The sequence below is a fragment of the Spea bombifrons genome, chromosome 3 (assembly GCF_027358695.1).
Source record: "Spea bombifrons isolate aSpeBom1 chromosome 3, aSpeBom1.2.pri, whole genome shotgun sequence".
NCBI lineage: Eukaryota > Metazoa > Chordata > Amphibia > Anura > Pelobatidae > Spea > Spea bombifrons.
Window position 1 is genome coordinate 76,417,902 of NC_071089.1, and position 27,674 is coordinate 76,445,575.

Here is a 27,674-nt window from a genome sequence, read left to right on the forward strand (position 1 = left end):
ACTCATCTACTAGGACTACCTAACTCCGTTACAAAGCAGCAGTAATTAATCAAATTTTATTCCGCTACTTATATATAAAGGTGTTGCTACCTCATGGGATGGAATAATTATTAAAGTGTATTTTGGAAAATTAAGAGTATGAAGCTGAACGGTAATGGCAATACATTTGGCCTATCTGTGTGGTTTCACTGCTGCTGAAAGAAATGTTTGACACCTGTCCTTTTCTATTTGGGATTAGTATTTGTGGGACCAATAGCTCCCTGCTGCTGTTTGGAAATGATGAGTCAGTCTGTTATCCAGAGTCTCTCGTTTTAGCCGTATCATGTAGACTCCACCTGCTTCCCGAACACTAGGAACAGCTGAACGTCTGAAGTCTTCAATCACTCCAAGTATTTGGTCTCTGGTGGTTGAAAAATTTAGACAGCATTTTACCTATGAACCCTGTGGTATACATTTAACATTTTTTCTGCAAGTACCGTATAATAGCATAATAGATTTTCTGATAGGCACACTATATATATATCTAATTTGTTGCTCTTTCAGGGAAGTTCCTCACTGTTATGATGCAATAACTTCAAAATGAATGGTTTTCTCATAAGGTACCACTGAGAGACATGGTTGTGACCAAGTTGGGCTTTGGTTGGCATACTGTGGTTATGAGCTTATCTGAGAAGGTCCATTGAGAAAAAGACTATAGATGGGGTTATATTTAGTAAAATAAACTGCATATTGAAAAAAGGCTCTGGGGTAAAATGACTAAATGTGTGTATATCAAAGATACAATATGTAGAGCTGTAGGGGGATGTTGATATAAGTCTTCCAAGAAGCAAGGAAACCAGCAGAAGATTGATAAGAGAAAACAAAAAAACAGAATTTTGAAGATGATGTGGAGTTTTAAAGGGCTTGGGAGTTATTTTTAGGCTACGAGGATGTACTATGAGATGTACCTAATTATCATTAAATAAGAATAAACTTTTAGTATATAATGGGTCCCAAAAACAGTTATTCCTTCTTTCTAATTAGCACTTTAATAGTGACTAAAGTACGTTTCACTACAAGAATGTTTTAGTCTGGATTACAACCTCCAATCTGCGTCTTACTTTTGTGTCAAAATATGGCTCAAAATACTCATATGTTTTTCTGGTAATTACCATTTTAGCATTTTGGTAAAGTAGGGAGTCATTTCATAGCATGTCTATGTATATATTGGGTATCAGCAGCATCATAGAAGAATCCAAGGCTGTCTGCGTATGTGAAGTTCCAGATGGCCACATGGGAAGCTTGGGAAAGGATGGTTGAGATCTTCAGAAGGGATTAAAGTATATTAAAAATTGTCCTAATTGTAAAAAGTAGGAGCCCTAATCAGTCATCTTATACATTACAGTAAAAAAGTAGGATAAAAATCAGACGCCATCGGAAATTAACAAATGCATGTTTCTGATTCTATGTAATATAAGCAAGCAAAATGTAAAGTTATAACTTTGGTCGTACAAGTCTAGTATTTTAGATTCCTACGCTTTATGGGACAAGACACAAGGATAGCTCCAACTAGGGCAGGCAAGCCATATTTGTTTTAATATATATTACAGAGGGCCTAGAAAACATCCCTTGAGAGTGTATTTTGTGGCACGGACAGTGGCGAAAGGACTGTGTAAAGCCTTGTCGGAAAAGGCTCATAAGCTAGTATGCATATTTTGTTACCGGGTAACATATCTTGAACACTTTTGTGTACTGATAACTAGTTTCCTTTACTGGAACAAATGTTTCTGTTTCTTTAATTATAGGAAAATGCTATATACCGGTAGAACCCACACTTAAGTCAGTAGGAGTTGTGACAGCCAGTCACATATACGCTAGTTGTTCAGCTACAATACACGTGATAGGCTGCAGCGACTCACATTGCTTTTTGTGACGTTAATGCTGCTAAACATACTCCATAGAACGTACTCCAGTATAATGTAAAGTTCATGTAGATTTCTTAGAGAGACGAGTGTATAATAAGAGTCATTGACTTCTACAGGAAGACGAGAGAAGGGGGGTCCTCTCCTCCCACTGAGGAACAGCTCCTTATGTTTATAACTTTACGTTTTGCTTGCTTATATTACATAGAATCAGAAACATGCATCTGTTTATTTCCATGGTCACATTGCTTCCCGATCACCATAACAGAGATCTATATTTCCGACTCCATCCTGGTAGGTAGTAGGAGATGTAAATTCTATGGGAAAGTGATCTCCTGTGAGAATCCACTAGGAAATAGTGTTCATAGCAGTGTTCCATAACATATTTTGGCAGTTGACAAGATGTTTGGACATGCTAGATAACCCATGTACATAGTACATAAATATCATAAAAATTCCAAGTATTTTGAATTCAATTATCCGCTATAAAAAATGGAATAATGTTCCCATGTTCATTTCATGCAGTTTCCCTTCTCATATCCCCACCATGACATATCCTACTTCTACCGATGCATCTTGCCCTGGAACACCATGCACTGCTTACTTCATTATCCTTCCTGACCCCCAACCCCTGGTTAAATATTCTTCAAGGATTTTACCTTTGTCACCACTGGGTCAGCTCTGAGTTGCTTGTTTGAAACAAGAATGTGGCTGACTAAGTTAAATTATATAAAGTTACCTTGTTTTTGGTTCATGTTTTTGTTAACCAGCTAAATATATGTGGGTTGACCATCTTTTTCTGGTAACGGGGAAGGCTAGATGAACGAGGACTCACTGTCAGTAATGCAGGAAGAAATATAACAGTTGTTTACAATTCGCTAATCTAGTGCACAGTGATAAAAGGGGGGAAAAAAACAGTAGGTGTAGTCCATTAGTTGCCATGGCGATTACTTCACCTTGGTTTCTGTAATATTTTCATCTCTGGCCTCCTGGGTTTGGATTATATAACCAAACATAGAGGTGAAACTAGTGATGCATTTCTCACTGATGATGATATCAAGCACTTGAAATCAAAAGAATACCTCTAATGAAATAACAGTATTTTTATATTATATCAAGATATATTATATCAATACAGTGATTTATTCAGAAATCCTGGAGTAGGGTGACCCCTAGTGGTGAAAGGTAGTAAGTGTTCAGCTTTTAGTTTTAATGGAGACCTTCTGCCTCTGATAATGGAAGCAGACTCAAGCAGAGGTGGTGCTACAGTATAAACACATTACGCATGTGTCATTTGTCACTTTGAGAGCCCCCCAGGGATGCGGGAGGCGTTAGATGCAAATTTATCATAAATGTATATCATTCTAATGTATATTTTTCATAAACAAACCTGTAATCATAGGTGTTTTAGAGGATTATTTGCTAATGCATAATTATATTTGCCATGAGATGTATTGGCGATGGAAGTCCATGTACGTCCTTTTACTTAGAGCCTCTAAATGTCTCATATACATTAAGAATGTAATATGAGTGCGGAAAAGGCAACAATGGAAAAATAAAGTCATTTCCAAACAGTCATTTCATATTTATAAATGCTTCTAGGAGGAATGCATAAACACGTGTATAGGGTTATGGAATTCATGAACTAAATGTATTGTTATGTGATTAATTCTCTTTATAGATACTCATGTGCATAAAATTCTGCATTCAAATTTTGGCATTGTTTTATTCATGTTTTACAATTTTTTTTCAACCCGGTTACAAAAGGTTTAAACTCAACAGAGTAGGTGGAACAATGCCTTTAACCCAATGTATACCACCATGAAAAATACTACAGGACCTAATCCACATTTTTAATGATCATTTTTATAACCTGTGCCTCAGGATTGGTAGATTGCCCCAACACGTGTGTTCCGTCGCGCTTTCTAACCATTTGAGGATCTCTTGCTGACTACGATAGACTACAGCACAATAAATAGGTATTTTAGCGGACTCAGAGTCTATGAAAAGTGGATTGAGGATATTTACGGCTTCCTGAGTTATTTTAATTTATACAACAGCAAAACCTTTGTGAGAAAGTATTCTGTATGAAACAAATCTATTTGAATGAAATGAATAAATCAGGTTCAATTATTGTTACCATGTCCAAAAATGTGAACCTGTCGCTTAACATGGATGGAATAGTAAAGGTGTGAATCCAAAGAACAATATGCTGTTTATCCTCACTAGCAGATTAAATGTAATACCAGAGAGCCGTGGTCCATCAGCTATGCCCTGCACATGTGAGATGACATATCCTTTTTACATGTGGTCCATGAGCAGAACATTTCTGCAGGACAGCTTCTCAATCCGGCATTGGCCTTTTTGGTTTCTAATCGGAATACAGAATGAACATCTGGGTGCAAATACACATCTCGCTTGTTAAATAAGGGCAGTCACTGTTCAAACACCCTTTCATTCTGCAACACACGCATTCCTCCCTTCTCCGCCTTTTGTGTATTTTTTGGCACCAAGCGTGTTTGCTTACACCACACCGAGACTTTCAATATGCCGCACAAAACACTGTTTGTATCCCGACAATGCACCCGCATTTTAATTACTCACCAAAGCCCCGTCTCCGCAATCTGGTCAGAGAGCCTGTCATTTATTGCATGAAGTCATTTATTCCGTCCCGCTACTTGCAAGCAGATAGACTAAAAACGATCAAAAGAAAAATAAGCAAAATGAACAGGGAAACGGGCGCGCCGCAAGGCACATATCTACAACACAGAACGGTTGGGGAACCTAAGGGTCTTTAATGGCATGCTGAGAATTATAGTCAAGTGCCTAGCGAGCCGCTCACTCCTGTGAGTGAGCTGTTGGCCATGATGTGTGTGAAGTGAGTGCTTGTACCAACGCTGTCAGATGAGTGCACGTTGTGGCACTTGGGATGGATCGGAGTCACTCATAGCTGGGCTACGCAGCCACTTACAAAAATACTGCAGATGGAAAGACGTAACGAGCGCACACTTGTGTCCACATCAGTAGCATATTAGTCAGACTGTTGCGGCATTTGCATTTTTCTTTATGTAAAATAAGTCTTTTGCTCATCTTTTTTTTTTTAATTAAACAAAAAGTTGCATCCACTCAGGTCTCCGACAAACTCCTGTTTGTGTAAAAACTCAAACTGCTGATTTGAAGCTCAGTCCATTTTGCGTTGAAATGAGAATTTGATTGCAGGTAAGAACTCTTCTAGTCTGCCTGTTTCCCCCACTCTTTGTTCTTGTCTCGCACTGAGAATAGCCACGTCTGTCCCATCAATATTCGTTTGCACCTATCCACCACCCTCTCAGTAAAATAAAACGTCCTTACATTACACCTATGCCTCTGACCCTTTAGAATACCTGGGAACTTCTGGGCTCCGGCCACCCGGAGCCTTCCCTTGCGGGACGCGGACAGGATTGACCACTGATGTCAGGGGGCGGTCCCGTGGTGTCGGTGGGAGTCCCCACTGACGTCAACGGGAAACACCCGCGGCTCGGAGGATTCGGGTCTTGACCCGGAGAACCAGAGGAGTGGTACTCACCGGGCAATCTCTGGGCCAAACCCGGAGAGTTCCCAGGTATGGCCTTTAGTCTTGGATTATTGCCCCTTGTACTTTGTTAAATCCCGTTAAGTATTTAAATGTTTTCTGTCTCCCCTCTCTCCAAGCTGTACATATCGAGTTCCCATAGTCTTCCCTGATCATTTTTATCCTGCAAACCATTTACCATTTTAATAGTCCTCCTCTTAATGTTCTCTGAAATGTCAATATCATTGTGCAGGTTGGGTCTCTATTACTGGACGTAAAACACTCTAATTGATCTCTTGCATGTTAAGTACATACAGTAGAAAATCTGTCATTCCATTCCTTTACATTCTTTCCCCTGAAAGACTTTTTAAGAAAACACTTTTAATAATCCTTTCTCTGGTTTGTATGGCTATAACATTTCAGCGCCTGCTTTTGTATTACATGACAAGTTTTCAAGAGGCCAAACTCTTCTTTTCATTAGATATTCAACAGTATTAGGAAAGCTATTTCTAAGGCTCCATTAAGTTACCCGAATGTTTCAGCAGAGCAAGTGGAACAGGACCTTTAAATGAAATAATGGCGCATTCCTCTAGCCTACTGAGCATACCTGGGAACTTTCTGGCCAACCTTGCGGGTTGTAGGTAGGATGTCCTGCTGATGTTGCGGGACACACAGTTGTTGGAAGGGAACTGTGTGGGGGTGTGCGTGTGTGTGGGGGTGCGGAATGTGCTGCCACGCCGCTCCCGCAACCCGGAGGTTCCTTGTAGTGACCCGGAGGAGCGGCAAAATCCACAGAGTTTCAGATACGTTACTGAGTGCGTCAGATCATAGTTGGGACCAACAGAACCTACAGAGTACATGGTGTAAGCCCGGTTGAGCAGGGCCCTCCTCAGCCGTTGTCTCTGTAAGTCAATTTGTTATGTTACATACTACTTGTTATGTCCTGTCTACCTATTGTACAGCGCTACGGAATATGATGGTGCTATATAAAACAATAATAATAATAATAAAAGATACTCTTTTGCAAAAGTTAAAAAATTGGTCTTATATCTATGGTAACCAGTTGAATGTGTCTTCTCATTGGACTGTTGCATTGGGTGTTATGGAATGTCCAAGAGCTCTAGCATGTTCCACGAGCTGATATCACGCACAGTGTACTGATGGGTTTAGTGCCGAACCCAGCCATAAAAAGAAAATACACCAAGGGCACCAGTGAATGCTGTGTCCAACTTTGAGTACAAGAGCTTTAGTAGGTTTATCAGCACGTAATGATCCAGCTCATCAATCGGTACAGATACAATCTTTTTCCTCTTTTTCATACAATAGCCATTAGAGTCCATGCTGCTAAACACAGGCAGCTGTTATCAGTAAGCAAGGCAGTAAACAAACAGTAAACGTTTGTTTAACTATGAGTTGAAAATTAACATCGCTTAAGACTCATCGGGTAATACGTCTCCACCAAGAGGGGCCGTAGACTTCATGTTAAAAGCCACAAAATGCTTGTTGTATTAATATTGACGTAACTTAGTACACAATTTCCATCTCGTGGTGTTTGTAATCATACTAGTGGAGCATAAGATACAAATCAGCCTCATTCCCCTAAAACACAGCAGTGCGCAAAATTTACACAATACACATCATTGGCCACGTTTCTAAGTGATTAGAATAGCAATACTTACATAGTAAATATCTTTGTAGTTAATGCATTGTTAAGATGATCCCTTTCCCTAAAACACACACGGTGTAACTGTTATTCTATAGTTATTAATAATATTATTATTTATTTCCTAAATGATCTGCTGATTAAAAGGTTTACATTAGCAAGTGTGTATCAAGAACAGATTATCCAGCTTGATTGTGAGCTTTTCCTAATTGCTGTTGGCTATATGATATGTGTTTTAGAACCCCAGTGACTTTATCTCGTAGTGTCATTGTTAGAATAGTAACTGTAATATGGTGAAACATATGCATCAGACACATTATACTCAATGAAAACATCAAAAAATAATAATAAAAAAATAATACATTTAAATTAATTGGGCATTACACGTACATTACACTAATGTGTATAGCGCCAGTTACAATAGGGCATGGTGAGGGTAAATATACACATACATGTACAGAAGGAAAAGGAGGGCTCGCTTGTATTTTTTATTTTGTTTCCTTTGTGATGCACGTATAACTTTCAGGTCCTGAATCGTTCTAAGAGTCATGATGTGTCAGGGATCGGATCTTTTGGGCTTGCGGACTGTTTGTTATTATGCTGCAGTGTCTGGTAACATGCACACACGCCCTTACCTGTCTACACGTTTACAGTCATACCACATGTATCCGTAGCAACAACCGCCTTTAACCCCTTAACTACCGTCGCGTGTCCTCTGGTACTCAGAGGGTTAACCGCCAATGAGTATCCTCCTAACAGAGCAGCTAAAGTTTTTTTAATGGGAGTTGCAGCTCTGAATCCAGTAGGTGGAGCGTTTCTTTCGTCACCGATTCCTTCCTGCATTGCAAAAAAAAAAGCACACATTAAAAAAAAGACAAAATGTGGTTTATTTTGAGAAGCAGCGGACTGGCCTTCAGCGAGGAATGATGTGGCGCGTGCACAGCAGCTCTCGGGATGTTAACGCAATGCTGGTAACTCTGATGTGCTGTATGGGTCAGTATGTGCCGCGCTCCGCAGTCGCGCTGTGTGTGCAATGCGGTGTCTGTCTGTCCTAGGCACAGAATGTGACAGTATGACACCCAGTCACACCCAGGGCTTTCCAGGCGCTGCCGCTGCTTGGATAAAGAGACAAATCTGAGCTTCCCTTTTACTTTAGATTTCAGTATTTTGGCTGATATTTGTTTTTAGGCGTCCTATGGAAACATGCGTTCTATCAATATATTTCATAATCGCGTTCCGTACACACCTATTTTGTTTCTGTGACTACACGGAATATTGAGTAGTAAAATGAGCTCATGAATAACCGTCTGTCTGTCTGTCTAGTGGTGTCTTTGAATGAGCTAATCATATGTTTGCTTAAAGCTTTCTGCAAGAATTGCTGATAAAGAGACTGCTGAGCTCCTAAAAGTACTGCTTGGGAATTCTTGTTTTATTTTTTTTGCCACAGCATAGTTTAAATTAGTTGCTAGAATAAACAGATGGTGTTCAAAATAATACATTGGAGGTTATGTATACAAAGCCATCATGGTGCAAAGTTAGAAGCGGTCTTATTGCCATAGCAACAGAGTGCTTGTGCTGATTGGGCCATCCCATTGGCTGCTGTTCATCCCAACGCTTCATTGTTTTGCATGTTGCTCTATTTTTAGGGGGCTTCTCTTCTTGTTAAATTATATACACAAATGTTACGCGCTTGTTTTTTGATTGCCAGGACGCAGATTGTCTCCACTGCACTGATATATACTGGTGGATTGCTTTGGACTCTTAATAATCACTCCTGTTAGCGTGAACCCCTTCATATATAAAGACACCTCTGTGTCCTGATCCATCAGGAGTCACTTTATATTATATGATATATTATACATTATACAATGACGAACATCCACTTAAGGCACTTATTGCCAAGTGGTGTTTATGTTATCAGTAGAGATGTTAGTGAATGGTGCTGTATGTACTTATGAGTAGATCTCATTGGCATCCTCTTTGCTACGGGGACTCATCATTTCTTATTCTGTACATGCGCTCTTAGTCTTGTGACATGTATGTACATCATTTATATCAGCTGGCAGCTACTTTGTGCTATTTGGGTATTTTTATAATTTCTGCATGATTGGACAAGTAAACTGAATTAACTGTTTATTTACTGTTGTTTTTTTAATAAATAAAGTACTGGGTTAGCCATCGATATACTGGAAGGATGTATTGTCTTGTCTTGGGAGCTTGCACTCTAATGGGACCTTAAGCCTATAAAGGTATCACTGATGATGGCATCACTTAGTGTTGTATGCTCTCACATACATGCTGAAAAACACCCCACTTGCTGACGATATGGGGTTAACAGACAGTAAAAGTGTTTAACCATTTCAGCGCCAAAGGGTTAGCAGCTCTTTAATGTACAGTGCTCAAGTGCTTATGTGTTCCAGCGATGAAAGGGTTAGACTTTGCAGCTATGTGTGAGAGGTGGCTATAGCCGGCATTCCAGTGTCACTTCTGACATGCTGTCAAGCAGTGAATGCTGCTGTTTTGTATGCAAGCGAGTCACGGGGATCACAAGTATGTTAGAGATTATTAGAGAAGGAATACAATGTAAAACTGCACACAAATCGATATGTAGTTATGTTTTCTGCCGGTTCTATACATATTATTGTGAGCTTTACGGCTGTAACACATTGTGATACACTCATGCCTAGAAAACATTCTGAGCTTGGAGGAGGAAACTGGGACAACGGAGTTATGAAAAGATCGTCTGTGGGCACGCAGTGTATTGTGGGGATATCATTTGTGGGCACGCAGTGTATTGTGGGGATATCATCTGTGGGTACGCAGTGTATTGTGGGGACATCATCTGTGGGCACACAATGTATTGTGGGGACATCATTTGTGGGCACGTAGTGTATTGTGGGAACTCCAGCTTCCATGCTGTGGTATTACCCAACAGCATATGTAAAAGCTAGGAAAGGTTTAAGTAACTAAAACACATTATATTACTTCTTATAAATATCTTTACATAAATAGCTACCAGTGAGTCACAAAAAAGTATCCGTAACACCCGCCCGCTGCCACACCTCTAGCCACGCCCACAAGAACAAAAGTGTCCCTCTTGGCCAACTGCGATGAATGTGGAACACTACACCATGCTCCCATATGGCACCTTGTTTCCTGGTGGGCTGCATGTTAGGATTGCAGTTTTATTTTTCCAAGGAAAAGTTGAAAAGAGGAAAAACAAATTGTGTTTGGTACTACTGGTAGACAGTAGGATAACAGGGTATTTGTGCAGTATTCTGCATAATATTACATGGACACAGTATAGCCAATCAGCAAAGTGGGAATGCCCAGAACCTCTGTCTTTATGAATGATTCCTCTATGGTAATGAAAGAGATACTTGTCCTCAGGTGAGAATATCCTGAAGCCCTGCTTTGTTTGTAGGCTGACATCATGCTTGGGGGATATTTGAAAGATGTCATACAGCGTTCAAGTGGCTTCATTAGCACAGCCATACAGTTCATGGGAAATGACATGCCTGGCAGTATGATGCAGCCACTGTTAAGGACGTTTATGAAGTAATCCATGTGGGTCCTGAGACCCCAAATATGTTCTTTTATTGATTCATTTCAGTGGGATATGTTGTAATGTAGATACAATGTATATTGCTGGTGGCATGTATGCAAACACTGGCTTACAATATGCTGGATACAAATCTAAAGTAATGTGGGCTGTCGGCAGTCTATATATTCACAATAGAGGATTTGTTTTTCTATTCAAACATTTATAGGGTGTCTTTTTTTGGCTACTGTGTTGACCTTTCTTTTTTTTCCTTTCTTTCTTTTCAGATGAAAGAGACAAAGTGCAAAAGAAGACATTTACAAAATGGATCAATCAGCACTTAATGAAGGTGAATAACTTTATTTTCTGTTTGAAAATCCCATATATAGAGCCGGCGTAGCTGCTAGGTAGCTGAGGAGCTGTTGTTGAATTACACCTCCTACGGTTATCAGGATTTATCAGCCATACAAAAGCTGTGGATTATGGGAATTGTAAATATCAAACAGCAGGATTCATTTTGTGTAAAGATCCGTCTCTCAGGCTTCATATTGTGAGTCCGACAGGCTACTTACTGTGCCAACTAGGGAACATCTTGAGAACCATCCACCCCAAGCCCCTGTGTAAATGGCTGACCTGGCTCTGCACAATGCAAAGTTCAACTAATGAACCCACTTTCAGGAACTCTCCCCACATTTGGTTTTAATAGAGCCAGTTTCAGCAAGATCTCACTGTTGCTGGACCTCCAGAATGAATATCTAGCTCTCCCCTTGTCTTGTGTAGCCAGTTTCTGTCATCTACCCTTATCAGCTCCTATAGACAGACTTCTCATATAACTGAACCTCTGTAAGCTTCACGGTTGCTTTAGAGGGAATCAGGCTCTTTTTCATGTAGTGTTGAAAAAGGGTCTTTTACAAACATAACCCAGGTTTCCCTGCTCTCTGAAGAAGCCTCCTTGTTTTCTTGGAGTGTGTGTCAGTGGGGAGCGCCTACTGGAATGATTCCATGTGTCCCATGCCATGGGTAAATCATGTTGCAGATCATTTGGAAACTACAGGATGTTACAGGACCTATCTTGTCTTTTTGGCAAAGGCTTACACAAAAAAAATCCATAATCCCTTGGAAACTACTGTTGCTATTATGCCATGGTATAGTAAAAAAAAAAAAAGACATTTTATGATCCTGTTGTATGGATAGTGTATGAATGCTTATTGAAATCAGGGACGGATCATGCACAAGGCAACCTAGGGAAGGGGAGCCACCAAGTGGTATCCTGCTTACGGCCTCATCAATCCACGCCTGATAAGAATGCATGTTGCTTGAACTTGATTTACTGCACGCAAATCTGTGCCGGTTTTCTCTGGTTTTGAGAACTAGAACATGAGACTTCTATTTTATTTACTTAGTGCCCCCATTGCCTCTGCTGAATGTAATGTAAGCAGGAGGCATTAAGCTCTAGCACTCCAGCTGTTAGATACAGTAGTAGCATCAGTTGTTTGTATGGTGTAGTGCATACAGGAGAATGCATTATACCCCTGCTGCTTCCCTCTGTGGGAACAACTTCTCTTGCCCCGCCCTCAGGGGAAGAAAGAATGGAGCAGAGTCATGTGACGTGCATTCATGTGACTCCGCTGGGTTCCTGCTTCTCCTGGCCGGTACAAAAGACGCTGCTTGCACACTGTATGACTAACGCACAGGCAAGCAGCCTGGCCCCTGTGGATGATTATTTTCGGCCAGAATTTTCATTTCGGTGCATCCCTAATATATATATATATATATATATATATATATATATAAAAACATGTCTACAATAAAACCTTTTATTTATTTTTTAATAATTTCACTAGGAAACTATACAGAGAGCAGTGGAATGGCTTGCGCTTTGAGCCATTTGCATACTAGAGGAGTATGTATGATGTAAAGTAACTTAATTAGCTTTTAACAGTTGGTTTTATTTCTTGAATGAGAATTAGACAAAAAAGCTCCTTTATGTTAAATGTCTTGTAATCAGCGTGTGGCTTCACTCGTTTCCAAATTGTGTACTTGCTTTCAGACAGTACCCATTCCTTATCTAACTAGCGTACTAGTGAAGGACGTAGTATAGTACACATTGCAATGTGTTATTGGAAGCAAACATGGAAGAAGACAAAACAGTAGATGAGACGATCTTCAAAATAAATGAGTTAAAATAGTAATACGGACTGCTGTTTGGGTCTATTGAATATCTTCGGAGTCTTTTGCAGTGCTATTCCGTTCGGTTAAGCATGAGTGTCATTGCACATTTCATGGTTAAGTTTAATTGCTTTGTGTAAAACAGATTTGCTCAGCATAGAGGTATGCAGAATTTCCTGACCTAAAAGTACAGCATTGACTGTGACCAAGCTGACCTAGAACCGCAGATGAGGCTCTAATTAGCATTATCAGGAGAACAGTCGGAGCTATATTTAAATCAGTTATCCCTACGTGCACATTCAGTGCTGGTTCCACCCTTGAAATTGAATAAATATGATGAATATCATTAAACAATCTCAATGAATGCATTGAGGGGCACTGGGCTACGGCGTAACCGAAAAGGCTTGGATATGTGTATCAAGACTTAATCTGTGTCCCTTAAAAATAGGCAGGTGCTGTATCTGCTGTATGAAAGATCAGACCCCCCGACGAGGTTCCAGAAGAGACTTGTTTCATGTTTCATGAAGAATGGAATTCTGGGTCCCATATGTTTGACAGTTTGTTTATTTTATGCTTTAAAACATTGGTAGTGTTTATTGACACATATGACAAATGTTGGTATTAGAAACAAAGAATGTGGCAGCAGATAAGAACGTCAAGGCCCATCTAGTCTGCACATTTTTCCTGCTGTACAAACCCCAAGACCTTTTCGGTCGTTAGTTTCCTCTTAGATTCAAGAATCGCAATATGGTCATCTCATGCATGTTTACTGTATTAGCATCTACCACTTGTGCTGTGAGGCTGCTCAACTTATCTACCACCCTCACAGTAAAGTAAAGCTACATTACATCTAAGCCTCTGACCCTCTAGTTTTAGATTATGACCTATTCTCCTAACATTTTCACTCCTTGGAAATATACCTCCCTCCTGTAGTTTAACCTCTTTATATATTTTACTGTATAATTTGATGTGCTGTAAATTTCTATTACTTGGTTTATTTGAGTTTTTTTTTCTACTTTTAAGACTGCTTGATAATTCCTTTTCTTTTGGTGAGAGGTTCTATTGTGTCGCGCACACTGGTGCCACCACCATGTAATCTCCTCTCATTTAATGTGTCTCTGGCCTTGGCTGAGATGAAAATATTTGTAGATAGCGTGTTTTGCATGATTTTTCTCATTTCAACTAAAAAAGCTGCTTTAAGGGCAAAAATGTGAATAAACGCACATGTACACCGCTTCATACAAGGCTATTATGCACATTATTGTGTATACAATTTTTTTGTTACTGGCCTTCATTTTAAGAAGGTTAATAATTGCTGATGAGCATAAGGGACATATGCACTGTAATCGTTGTTTGCAGCTATTATTGTGATAGGACACCTTCTAAATGCAAAAAGGGCTTGTTCATCCAGTTTGGCAGGATCCGGTGGGCCACCTAGTGGCGGCTTTAATAATAGCACTATAATGCTACTCATTCGTCCGCAACTTTGAATATTCCGTTTAAAAACCAAAAATAGCAATCGATTTGTTACCATGTCAAGTTGAGATACAGTTGCTACAAAGTGTAAACTACGTGGATAGCTCAATACGAAACCAGTAGTTGTTTTGAATTTTTTTTTTTCTCTTTTTATTTCTCACTATAGGTACGAAAACATGTCGGCGACCTATATGAAGATTTGCGGGATGGGCATAACTTGATCTCCCTCCTAGAAGTACTGTCTGGAGACACCCTGGTAAGTCTTAATTACAAACCCTGTACCCATCAAGGAGCAGCAAGAAAAGTGAGGGCAGTAAACTAAGCGTATGATTTATATGTTCTTTATCACTCGCTTAGCACTGCTCTACAAAACACCATTTTCAGATTTTTTTGTACATTTCCTAACTTACTCAAAGTCTTGGTGCTATATGGCGTGAGAAATTAGGTACAGTAGGTGTACATCAGTACAGAATTGTTCACATACTAGTTGGACCTCCTCCCTGGTCTCAGCCTGTGTTATGTCAAATAAACTGTTCCTTTTAAACTGAATATTTTCAAAATAATTACACCGACAAACAGATATACAAGCTATATGTAGTTTAATAAATAACAAGTAGGGTGCCACTTCCCTAGACAAATTCCTAGTTAATTGCCCCATGAATTGTTTGTTCATGCATTCAGAAAGCAAGCTAACATGGTGTGCATTTCCAAATATTTGGCTTTCATTTTGTAAAATGCATAAATATCACAAGAAACTGTTTGAAATGTTTAGGGAACACAGACTATTCCAAGTACAGATAAAGCATACATGTTCTTTATGTATATACATCACCTAGGGGACGGCTTACTTTATACTGGGGTGTAAATAGAAGCCCGATGTAAATACAGTAAAGTGATGCAATGTGTTTCAAAGTATAGGTGCTCGTAACAACACTCTCACACACGCACACTCTCTTATATTCATCATGTATGTTTATACGTCAGTTTACACTGACGTCAGCAGTATAAAGAGACTGATCTGTATCAGATCCATTCTAGATTTGACTATAGATCCATTACAACCTATGTGCAGTTTACAGGTAACTTTCACGGTAGGGACATAACATCTTATTAGTTCGGCAAAAAATAGAATAGAGCTTTTAAAAGCAAGCATTGACATACATTTAATGTTTAAAGGACTTTCAGTTGAGAATTACTATTGTCATTCCTGGACCTGGCTGTATGAATACGGTTTGCAGCTCTAATGTGTTACAGTCATGATATCAGAAACGATCCACAGCCTATTGTATACTTAATTATCTATTCTTATTAGCTATCTTATTACTATCCTTAATATTCATTTTAATAATAATTCTTAGACCATTCTAATACTATTCTAAGTATAACAACTACAAAATTAAACAGTTATTTTGTTGTAAGGGTTGCTGTCACAAGAACAGGCAGCGTGTTGGCTTTCCTGCTTATTTGCAGTAATAGTATATGAAGAACACACTAAGCACATAAGTAATGCTTTGGTCCATATGTATAAAGAGCTGAGATGGTGCAGAGATCTGAGTTTAGAACTTCGACCCATTCATGACTAGTGACTTAATGGTACTGAAACATTAGCTACAGTTTTACTTCAAAGCCGGTTTAACACAATGGTGTTACGCTCTCCTGTGTTTGAGGTTTAGTTCATAGCACCCTCGCACCTAACAGCCATAGCTGTCCCCAACGGCTCCCCAATTATCATTTCCTTTTTTGTGGTAAGCATTTCTTCTTGTATCTGTGTTCCTCCTCTCCATTATGTTCTTTTCATGCTCTTCTCTTCATTTGTGGTCTGTCTTGTGTCTTTGCCGTGCCTTCTTTCTCTGTCTGTTGTGTTCATTAGCGGAGGGAGCGAGATTTTTTGAAGACCTTACGGTTGGTGAGTCCATCTGACGCATGCGAGTATGATCAGCATGAGGATGTGGAGGATGAGGATAAGGGGGTAGGTGTGGCCCCCATAACACTACTAATACCTGTCTAGTCATTGCAGTGATCAGTCTAGTGTTGCTTAAATGTATGTTCAATCTTGTTACTAGCCGATTATGTGGTGCTAACAGCACATTTGTCTGGACAGAAGTAATACACCAATGTGCCAATATCTCCTTGCCTATGGGACAATCCTTACATCTGGGGACCATGACAAGTCCTCTGTAGGGGGGATGCATACATGTAAATACATTTTTGTATGCATAAACTTCCAAAAGTAGTGTAGTTAATATATAAATAAACTAATACATTAATAAAATGTTTAAACAATACCGTTTATCCCTGAAATGGCATTATTCCAGTACGTTGGCTTGAAATAATTTGTTATTGTTCATGAAATGAAAGCTTGGAGACCCCTGCCTTAGACATGCAGCTAGATGGCAGTAGTGGCGTATACGTTTAAATAGACAAACAAGCACATATCGCAGCAGGAGCTCTGCTGTCACCATCCGTGAAGGCCCTTGGTCCCTGTGTATTTGGCCCTCATGCAGGGTTCTCGTTCTTTGGTGAAATGTTTACTTGCGTTGCTGTGATCTGTGCTTGATATCTATTTGCCATTATTTATTTGATATTGTGTGGTTATGCAGCAGTAGACTTTCACGTATCTGTGAAAAAGCCTTTGCTTTCACAGCTTATAGACATTATGTGAGCTCACTAATGAACAGCTAAGTTGCTGAGCTGAAATGTTTCATCCCTTATAATGAATAAATGGCTGTATTGTACATCAGGGTCACACATATAGGTCTCCCCCGTCTGCCCCCCAAATGCCCCATGCACCTTCTTAATGTGCTTGCGTGACAGCGCTGCCTGTGCCCTTTCACAGAGTATTCTACTGTACATAACCACAGCATATAGATGCTAATAGCAGCCTTTTAGCTAAACCTTATTAGTATCTAGAAATTCCTAAACAAACTAATACATTTACTTTACGTTTAACAGATTAAACAAAATGTGGACCTCTGCTGCCCTCTGGTGGTTGTGGGGATCCTATTGCTGTCACTACTGACTCATTGAGATGACGTGAGTGATGAGAGTTGTGCCTACTCAACCCCTGGGGGGCAGTGGATGCGTTATTGAAAAGAAAAATATTCTTATTAAAACATTTCTTGTTTCTGTGTCGCTTATGCTAAAAAAAGAAAAAGTATTGGAAAAAAAAGCCCATATGTCTAGCGTAGATTGTCAGCTTTCCACAGCACAACCCTATCCATGTTTCCCCACCATGCTATAAGCAGGGCGAGGTTAACCATACATTGCAGTTCTGGAACGTCACAAAGCACAGAGAACCATTACAGAGATCTTTTATGCAATCATGGCGTTTCCCATACAGTTAGCCTATAGGTACCAAGTTGGGATCTAGTACCTAGTACCTCTTCAGTCCATTTCTCGTAGTAACCCAATGTCTCAGTCTTTTCAGAGCTGGAGTCCGATTAGATGAGCCTTTTCTCCTATCCCACTGGCAATGCATGGTTTTCTCTTGTAAAGGATGTAAAGTCACTCAGCAGCATGATGTTTCAACCCCTTTTTGCCACCTTTCTCCAGAGAAGCTTTGTGAGGTCCACAAAAGGTCGTGTTGGTTTACTTTGCGTGGCCAATTTCCGCTTGTGCGGATTCGATCGGTTCTGTTCACATATTTCTCACTCATCGGCTGCCACTGGGTTCTGGAAATCATCTCATTGTTTCTCACGGAGGGCCGGGCTTTGCATGGAAATCTGTTTTAGTTCTGGTCTGACTGAGACAAGGTGCTGAGCATCAAACGTGAAAAGAGACATTCAAGATTTTCACTCACCACCTTGATTCAGACCCGGGAACGCAGGTTTAAAATGTGTTAGTCACTAATCCCACGTCACGAAACTTCTGTTAATGTCTATAGTTCTGTACTGCGTTTGGGTACTAGTGCACTAACATGTTCAGAAACCCGCTGCCATATTCTTTCGATGAATTTCCTTTAAAATGATTGACTGTACCTTTTATAATTTGGTCTCCATGTTTGGTCTTTTTTTGCTTCATTTTAGTTTTGTAGCCTTAATTGTACCTGTCACCTTCATGAAAATGCTTATATCATATAGAATATATTCAATGTTTCTTTTAAAGCTTTAGCATAATGTGTTATGAACAGTTGGTTATGTGGGAGTAGAAATGATACGAGTAAATTGTTTTTTTCCTGCTTTTTATGAATGTGACGGATGTACTTTTAAGTAAACACCCCCCATGAGTTAAATGCTCTGTTCTATGTTCCTAGTTTTTAGTAAACACGCTGCAGATAGTGAACGGTTTTAGACATTTTGTAAGCCAAGTTCATTTGGAGCCTATGTATGCAGAAGGCAGGGTTCCAGACTGCTCCATGTAAAATTAGATCTCATTTACCATGCTGCCCCACCACTTGACCCCACGTATAGGACTCTATTCACTGAGGTGGGAGGATAGCTGCAGTTTGAACTCACGGACATGGCCACCCCCGCCATGCTTCTCCGGTGAGAAGGGACAAGCTGGATCTGTATAATGCACAGTTCAGTTTCATTATACATTAAACAGGACCGTCAAAGCCCTTCTTGCAGGAGAATGTCTCTGGTGTTGGCCCTTCGTAATACATAGTACCCTGTGATACTGAATAGATCCTGTGATACTGAATAGATCATAAGCCTTTTAGCAGCCATATCCAAGACAAGCAAAGGCAATATTCAAATGGGTTAGCTGTTTAAATAGCTTTCACTAGAAAACACGTAAGAAGATGCTATGTTACTCACTAAGTGCTTAGTGGATTATTCTGTTCGGAAATGGGGGGGTAATAATGGAAATAGGCCTCGTGCAGAATGAAGTGTGGTGCCGATTCATCGTGAAATCAGTGGACCTATAGAAGTGCCGTTTACATAATCATATTCTTTTTTTCTTTTTTAGCCCCGTGAAAAAGGCAGAATGCGCTTTCATAGACTACAGAATGTACAAATTGCACTTGACTATTTGAAAAAAAGACAGGTAATTTCACTTTATTTTCATTACTATTGAGTAAGTATTGAGTATCCTGATGCTTGCCTTTCTTTAGGGATTAAGACGGTTTTAATTCTCTTTAGCACGGCCAGGGCCGGCCCAGGGCAAAATGCATTTAGTGTTTTGTAGTGTTCTTTGTTTCATTGTTGGATAACTATGTATTTCTTTACATAGTAGCAGATGCAAGGCGAAGTAATGACATCTACAATCAGATTTCTGAACCTTGCCCCCCTGTCTACTAAACCTTGAGGGGTGCTTTGTACCCGTGATGTGCCCCTTCCCTAAACCAATGTCTGTACCCCATGTATATAAGAGTCTTTCAATACATGGACACGTTGCTCATAACAGTGCCACCGTTTACATGTCTCACAATGATATCCAATAAGTATGAATTGTATATAAAATATGATACTTTATTACAGGTGAAACTAGTAAATATCAGAAATGATGACATAACAGATGGGAATCCCAAGTTGACTTTGGGTTTGATATGGACCATCATACTGCACTTTCAGGTACGCTACCTTTTTTCTCTGTCTTGTGATGTAAAGGATGTGCTTTTGAACTTACTGTAGCTTTGCGACGCTGGTAAGGAATCATAAAAAGTGTGCTTTTCTTGTGATTATCCACTAGCAGACATTATGGATTTTGCCTAAGTAGATCAGAAATCGGCCTCTCCTACCATTACAGACATGCACTGCAGAGCCATGAGGATGTATTCGCTGAAAAGAGAGAACGTATCTTTGGGAGGAAGCGGGTTCTTTACACTTCCGTGGTTTAGATAAAATCAGTCTCTGTATTAAACGTTAATAGCGTTTCTCTTGTGTGATTAGCAGTCTGGTTAGTTGGATTCTGTTGCTGCATGTTTTTGGTCGGGTAGATACTGGCTGTTTCACACCGATAAACTAATTTGCTGCCCCATAAAATTCTGACCATCAGCGGCCCTTTAAAAATAGTTCTTTGTAGATGTGTTAGCATTCTGCACCCGGTTGAAAATGTTTGGTATATGATAAGGAAAATCATGGCGTCATTTCAATTATTTTTAGACATACATAACTTAAAGACATGTTAACTTCATATATTTATTCCGAAGTGCAAATAATACTGCAACTCTAGTTTAATTTCAATAATAAAAAATTAATAAGCAGGAAATGGGTGTGCTTTTTATGTAGAGAATTGGCTACCCAGAGTTATTGGCAGTTGCATATTTCCATATGATTTCTGTGGTTTTTCCCTTAATATCCCGCTCCCAGTGGTGAAGGGCTCTATGAAACGCAAGGTGGCCATTGTGTGCATTGTAGCAGTAGGCTTCTAGGATGTGTGTCTGGAGGACAGTGTCTCATTGTGTTAGTAGTATTACATGTGTATAAACAGCTGTCTCACAGCCGAGGATGGGGTTAGTATTTGCCCTCAGGACTGTGAAGGCCACACATTGTTTGATGTTACACCCTCTAAAGTATACTCCTTGGACTCTGCCTCGGTATGGTCCTTTCCAAGTCTTGTTTATTTTGTTTTTAAGGTTGTCATTGTACCTTTTTATAACTTTCCATGTACACCGATTTATTGTTTCACTCATGGTGGACATGGCCTCAACGTTTGTTGAACATCACTTCCTAGTATGTTTTGGCCAGCACTTGTTGTTGCCTCTCTCACCGGTGGACCTTCGCTACAAACGACTTACTATACTGTATAATGTTATCACAACACAAGGAAATACGAAAGTAAAACTTCATGCATGTAATGGATTTAGAAAAACTCCACATAAACTGTGTTCCATTTAAACAAAATAAGATGGGTGTTATATATAAAACTATTGTGTTGCAATCATCATAGTAACCATTGGACTAGTCAACTAGCATTAACATTTCATTAGTGACTACAGTGATACATTTTTCAAAAGTGACACCAGAATATTTATCTTACAGCACCTGGTGAGCTCGGAAATGTTAAAATACTGGAGTTCTATATTTTGTGCTGTTTGCTGGATAATGCTGAAGCATTTTCCCCAACACGTTCCACACATCTCCACTAGATGGCACTACAGATCTCATAGTGCTTCAGGAAGTATTATGGAAGTTTGTGTCACGAAGGGGAGGCTTCTACTGCAAACATCTTATAATATTGTCTGCCCCCTGGCCCTCTTCACACCTCCCAATACAGGTGTCCTGGTTTGGGCAACCCGTTTACCCATCGTACGGCACCGTGTTATAAATCAATGAATAATAATACAAAAAGCAGCACATGTCTGGACTGCTTATTGGAAATCCAGCCCTGCAAATTCAAGTAAAAAGTGTACCTGCCAAGTCTCCCTCCTAGTCCGACCTGCCCCTCTTCTCTCACTTCATGCCCCTCTTGGAGCTCAGAATGTGTACTGGGTATGAGTGTTTGACAGAGTTTTATTGCCCTGAAAGGTGCAATAATAATTAGAAATGCAAATACATTTTTCTTTATGTCTAAGTTACAGTACATTTATGTATCAGTAAGTCATAGAGTCATATATAAAGGCTAAGTAAATCTATACTGCTGGACCTCACCTGTAAAATAAAAGCGCCCCCTTTGATCTATTGAAATATTTGGATGTGTGCTATTGTAGAATTGCCAGCACTGCCATCCTAGCTGAGAATGATGGACGTTTGTCCCAACGATGTCTGATGAGTAACACATTTCTCAACCCTGGAGTAGATTCTGATTAATGTTGCTCCAATAAGATGTTATTTACTTTTCTATGTATGTATGTTTGTATAATAAAACAGAGGCCAAAAAATATAGTAAGTGCAGAAGTGATGCAGACATTTTGATCGGGTTACATTAGGTAAAATGAATTAGGAAAGTAGAGCACCATAGCGCTTAAGTAGTAGTTGAATTAAAGTTTGGGCGTTACTGTAATGCTGCTGGAAAAATGTGTTCCTTTAGCTTGCTTACCAAGTTGTGGAAAGTTGAGTCTTGGAATATCATTAGTATGTAGGTGTATATGTTTGATGTTGTGGAATACATTCTTACACCCGTAAACAGGCTTAGTATACTGTTTGTGAACTGTAGCCAATAAGCGCAGCATTCATTAGTGATGAGATCAGAATTCGCAGAAGGGTTTGGTTTTGCTAGATGCTGCATGTCTCTTGGCAATGCTTTGTTTTTTCAGAAGATAAAGATTGAATGAAGCTATTTGTGCCAACTGTGAAGAAAAGTCTCTGATTTGCCAATCTCTTCCAATGTCAATTTTACAAATTGTTATGCTTTATCATGCGTACCTCCTACATTTAAACTGGGTGGTTTAATTTTTAAGCTGTGTTCATGGGTAAGACACCATTAATTTGGTTAATTTTTTACCTTAAAAGATCCTAAATTGTTAATAGCTCAGCGCCATTGTGACATAAAAACAGGATTTTATGGCTCCAATCCCCAGCCTTCTTATTTTTCCTTGCTGTGGAAACCTTAACCCCTTAATGACAAAGCCCGTACATGTACAGGCTCAAAATGCATTGTTTTCAATGGGTTTAGGGATCGCCCATTGTCCTTAGGGGGTTAAACCTGAAATGTTCCTTGGACTTGTCTTATATTCAAGATAGCATTATGCTTATCTCATGCGTTTAAATTACCACATTGTGTTAACCTCTACCACTTCTTATGGAAGACAGCATCATTTCTCTACACCGCCTTTAGTGAGGTAGAACTTCCTTAGATCTAAGACTATTACTTCTTGCCACACGGACCAGACTCACCGACATGCACATTTCTAGTGGTCTTCCTTAACTTTTATGTAGGCCTACACTGGCATTCTAATTATAAAGAAAGACATGGGGTGTGTGTGGAGGACACAGAGATACTTTCTGTCTGGGTGCTGCTTGGCCTATGTGTGGCGACACCATTAGATCCTGAAACAGCAACAATAACAACAGTCCCCAGATAAAACCAGTATGTTGTTTATGGGTCTGTACACATCTTATAAGCCACTTCATTCGAGAACAGGCTTCGAGCTGACAGCTACAGTGTTTAGTGAGAGCTGCTTCAATGCCCAAATCATTTGTCTTTATTGTCCTATAGGGTCTTTAAAGAACCACCTCCTAGTAGATCATACGTACTGCTCCAGAGCCCTGCTTCCTCATCGATGTGTGATTAGAATAAGAAAAGGGGAGTGTTAAAGTAAAAAAACAATAATAACATACGTATATTAATACTAAATAATAAATTCATATGATGTCACCATAACATCATCAGGAGTGCCCTCTAGATACAAGTAAAATCCCGAAGAGGACCACCAGCACGGGTTATTTCTATCACCTTTCCAAAAGTATTGGAGTAAGTTTTTAGTCATTTTTTTTTTGTAAATTATAGTGTTAGTAAATATTTTTTTTTTATATGTATAAATATGGTTTCATAAAAAGCCCTACTTGTCCTGAACAAAAAAACAAAAACAAAACAATATGTCATTTCTTTGGTGTTTATCTATGAAAAACACTTGGATACGAAGTTATTAATGAGACATAGATCTGTCAGTTTCCTATTGGGTGTATGAAAAAAAAAGGTTGGGTGTATTAAAAAATCTTAATTTAGTCTAGACCAATTTTTTTTTTTTTTTTTTACAAATTGTATCCTTATTATTCTTTGATACATTGCCAAGACCCAATAATCTATTAATTTAATCATTTGCAAATCACAAATATTTGAAATATCTTTGTTGAGTTCAGAACTCTTGTTACATGTTTTAATTTGCTGAGTCCTCCAAAATCCACTGAAAGCTTGCTTGAGTTTTTTTTCTCTCTCTGTCTTTCTAACATTTGCACCTGTCGCCCCGTGAACGCATTCCCTTTAGTAGACGCTACCAGGCACGCTTCAAGGAGTTTTCTTGTTACTTCTTGAATCAATTATTTTGGAGTCAGGAGAATAACTCTGACTTTTATTTTCATTAGATTTGTAGTCAAGTATTTTAGTACTGTCTCCAAGCCATGGATTGCATACCTTTCGTATAATGACTCTTGGAGGCTCATTTCAAGAATATTAATCTGCATTTGTATCATCACTAAAACAACTATTAGGCACCGTAGACTTAAAGAGCTTGGTAACAGAAGTAAATTAACTTAGCTTTAATGTACATTTTGTAAAATATTGTGCCTTCCTCCTGAGCAGTACATGCATATGGAAGTACCTTAGGGAGAAGCTGCAGTAGAACCCCCCACCTTTCCATGGTCCAAAGATGTCTTGAAGTAAGGGGGCATAATTAATATTTAAGGTGACCTCTTAGCTATCAAGTGCCAGTAAAGGCCATATGTTGACTGGGGGGTCCCTTTGAGCTGTTGCTCCCTTCTTTGTGGAGGGATTGAGAGAAAGCATAGAACCTCACTACATGAAGTTGATTATGGTTATGTTGAGGGCTAGGTTGTCCACTCTTACCACAGATCTTGGATTCCCATGGTAAAGTAGTCCTTACTTTTTTGCAAATGATCACCCAAGCAATTATTGACAGTTCAAAGGAATGGTTTTCATGTAGCTTGAAGATCTGATCCCAAAGCAAGGGCAAAAGGATGAGGGACATTTCTGGTCTGTGTGTAGGTTATTTGGTGGCCGTGCTTAGATAGAGTATAGGAATGCATATAAACTGAACTAAATGTCCTTGAACAGTATAACTGCTGTATTGACATACTGTATAATTTAACTACCCCCCTTTGAAGTTAGTCAGTAAACAAAATATGTTTGCATTAGGATTGCACGGGATTAAAAAGCGTGCCTATATATTTTTTAATTACATTCCATTTAATGTTTATATACATTTATTGTCCTTGACAGCACCACTATAAAAGAATGTATATTAAAGAACTCTGTGAGTACTTTAAAATGCATCCTTCAAAAATGAAAACATAAAATAAAGTGCTTGCCTGAGGTAAAAGCTGCAGCTCTGCAGTTGCCCTCCTTTAACAATTGTTGAAGCAACCAATCAATGGCAGTTCAGAGTTCCTATTGAAATAAATGAGATTTTTCTTCACACGTGCACATGGCTCTCTGAGCCACACATGACTGGCGGTAAATTTATCACACGCGTGGAGAAGTATTTATCCTGAACATATCAATATCATAGCAAACGCATGAGGACGCCACAAAAACGTAACGGGAACACACCGCTATCATATAGATTCATGTGTCCTTAGAAGGACAGCAGTAAACATTTCAACTTCACTTGCTACTAAGCAAGAGTGGAATATATACATTGTCAGCTTTAATTAACTATTTGTTTCCTTAATGCACATCGCACAACCCATATAGTAAGGCCTTTACCAGCCAGGGCTTGCTTCCAGGGTTTCCAATTCTCAACCATATAGCCAATTATCTGTGGTCTAAATCTATCAAATTCTCCTTGTTCGGCTATACATTGTGACATCCCAGTACATTTTGTTTGGAGCTGTTTACTATCAGATTACATTTCTATAGGGCCCTTGTGCTTTTGCCACTATAGAAATCTCGTCCTCGCATGCCATTAGTCCAATTCAGCATGCAGACATTGACACTGAAGCAGTGTTTGCTGGCGTCCGCTCCTCCAGGCGACAGTTTTTAGCTATGGGCTCTCTGTGGATCGAGAATGACAGGAACATATAATGTTTAAGAGACAGCTATATAGAGTTCATTAGCAGGGTTTGGTACAAAGTAAAAATAGCACATGTTCCTTGAAGGTTAGATGGAGAGAGACTTGCACACACACCAGCTGGCCTTCTATTACTAGTGGCTGTACGCTACTGCATCACCTCAGGCTAAGGAATGTACACTGCGAGGTGTGTAAAGATTAACACTGTGATATGGATGCTTAATAATGCAAAAGAAAAAGAACCAACATTTTCATATATCAGTAAAGCACAAGTCGTGCCTCTTGCAGAATAGCTTTAGCAACAGGTTCATTTGTAAAACAGAAGGATTGTGGTGGAGCGTGTAATCTGTCGTGTGCCTGTTGGTCATGTGCGCCGTAGGCATGTTACGCCAGTACAGTTACACCAAAAATCCTCACAAAACTGTATTCTGAGTTGCATCACCTTCCGGCCTGGTCAAATGGTGGCATAATTCCAAAAAATCTATATGGAGAGGGCCACCATTGGACATCTTCCCCACCACTGTCCATCAGAGTCAGTTAATATCCAAGGTACTCTCCATAAAACAGAAAATCCACCTCCAGAGCACACCATGTTGAAAAGAAGCACAACTCTCCCTACTCCCAAGGGTGTTGGACTGTGGGGGCCCAAAAAGGCCACAAAGATGCTGGGCCTTATACAGCTATACCGACTTTACCTCCCTGATGGTGGCCCAGTATGCCCTGGTACAAAGGTTACTGTTTTATATATTACACATATCCCATAACCTACAGTGTGTGTGAATATGTAGCTCTGTCTTTCTGTTATGAAAGATATAATACAATTGTAATTGTAACACACCTTATTTTCAGATTGATGAGTGGGCTGTATACAGTAAAAAGAGCTTTTTTAGACTGAGAAATCATTCCAGCTTTTTATATGTGTGAAAGCTCTGCTGGCACTAACGGAAATATAGGAGAAGAGGAAATTCTCATTCTTGAGCTATACCTTGATTTTGTATTTCATAATTTCTTGTATTTTTAATTGGTTTATTTATTTATTGAGCCCAGCATCTTCTTTTTCTTCTGGGAACCAAAATGGACCACAGTTGGTGAAAAATAAATAATTCTCCAGGGATGTTTTAAAACATATAACTCTTTGTGCTCATGACTTCCAAACCTACCTAACCTTTTACAAAGTCATCTAGTTCTATTAAAGAAATGCTTTCATGCTGACGATTTGTGCATGGATTCATGATAAGAAAGACCTGCCAATCTGCAGGATGTTTTGTTATTTTTGTTGCTATTAAGTACGATCAAGAGAACGTAATCTGCTATCCAGGGACACTCAATGGACATATATGATTAATGAGACCTCTCACCCTGGTTTCAAATTATTTATTTAGCCCATATATGTAAATATAGTTTTGCAATGTATTTTGGATGGGGGTGCGTAAATCGTCTTTAACCCTTGGAGCAAATAATGCTGTGCTCTGCCCTTTTCTATATCAAAAGGTTAAACAAGTGCAGCTGCTGAAATACATAGCCACAGGGAGCAAACATGATCTCCAGGGTGCTATGTGCTTGTCTGTGAAACCCAAAATACCTTCAAAATATTGCTTCTTAACCCCTTGGGCGGTCCCTAAACCCATTAAAAACAATGCATTTTGAGCCCGTACATGTACGGGCTTTGTCATTAAGGGGTTAATATTACACATCATTCACTTTAGTGTAAAAAAAAAAAAACTAGTCTAGAAGGCCACTATACATTGTATATAATCAAACACTAATGCTTTCTTATCGTTGTAACATATCACTTGGAGCTGCGC

The 27,674-nt window shown here is 39.3% G+C and overlaps 1 protein-coding gene across 1 annotated transcript in view; it reads left to right on the forward strand.

Moving 5' to 3' along the window:
* The window catches only part of DST (dystonin), a 219,477-nt gene that overhangs the window by 55,315 nt on the left and 136,488 nt on the right, over positions 1–27,674 (forward strand). Inside the window, 5 exon segments of the mRNA XM_053458898.1 lie at positions 10,943–11,004; positions 14,467–14,556; positions 16,171–16,206; positions 19,209–19,286; positions 19,721–19,813. Coding sequence (XP_053314873.1) covers positions 10,943–11,004; positions 14,467–14,556; positions 16,171–16,206; positions 19,209–19,286; positions 19,721–19,813 — 359 coding nt within the window.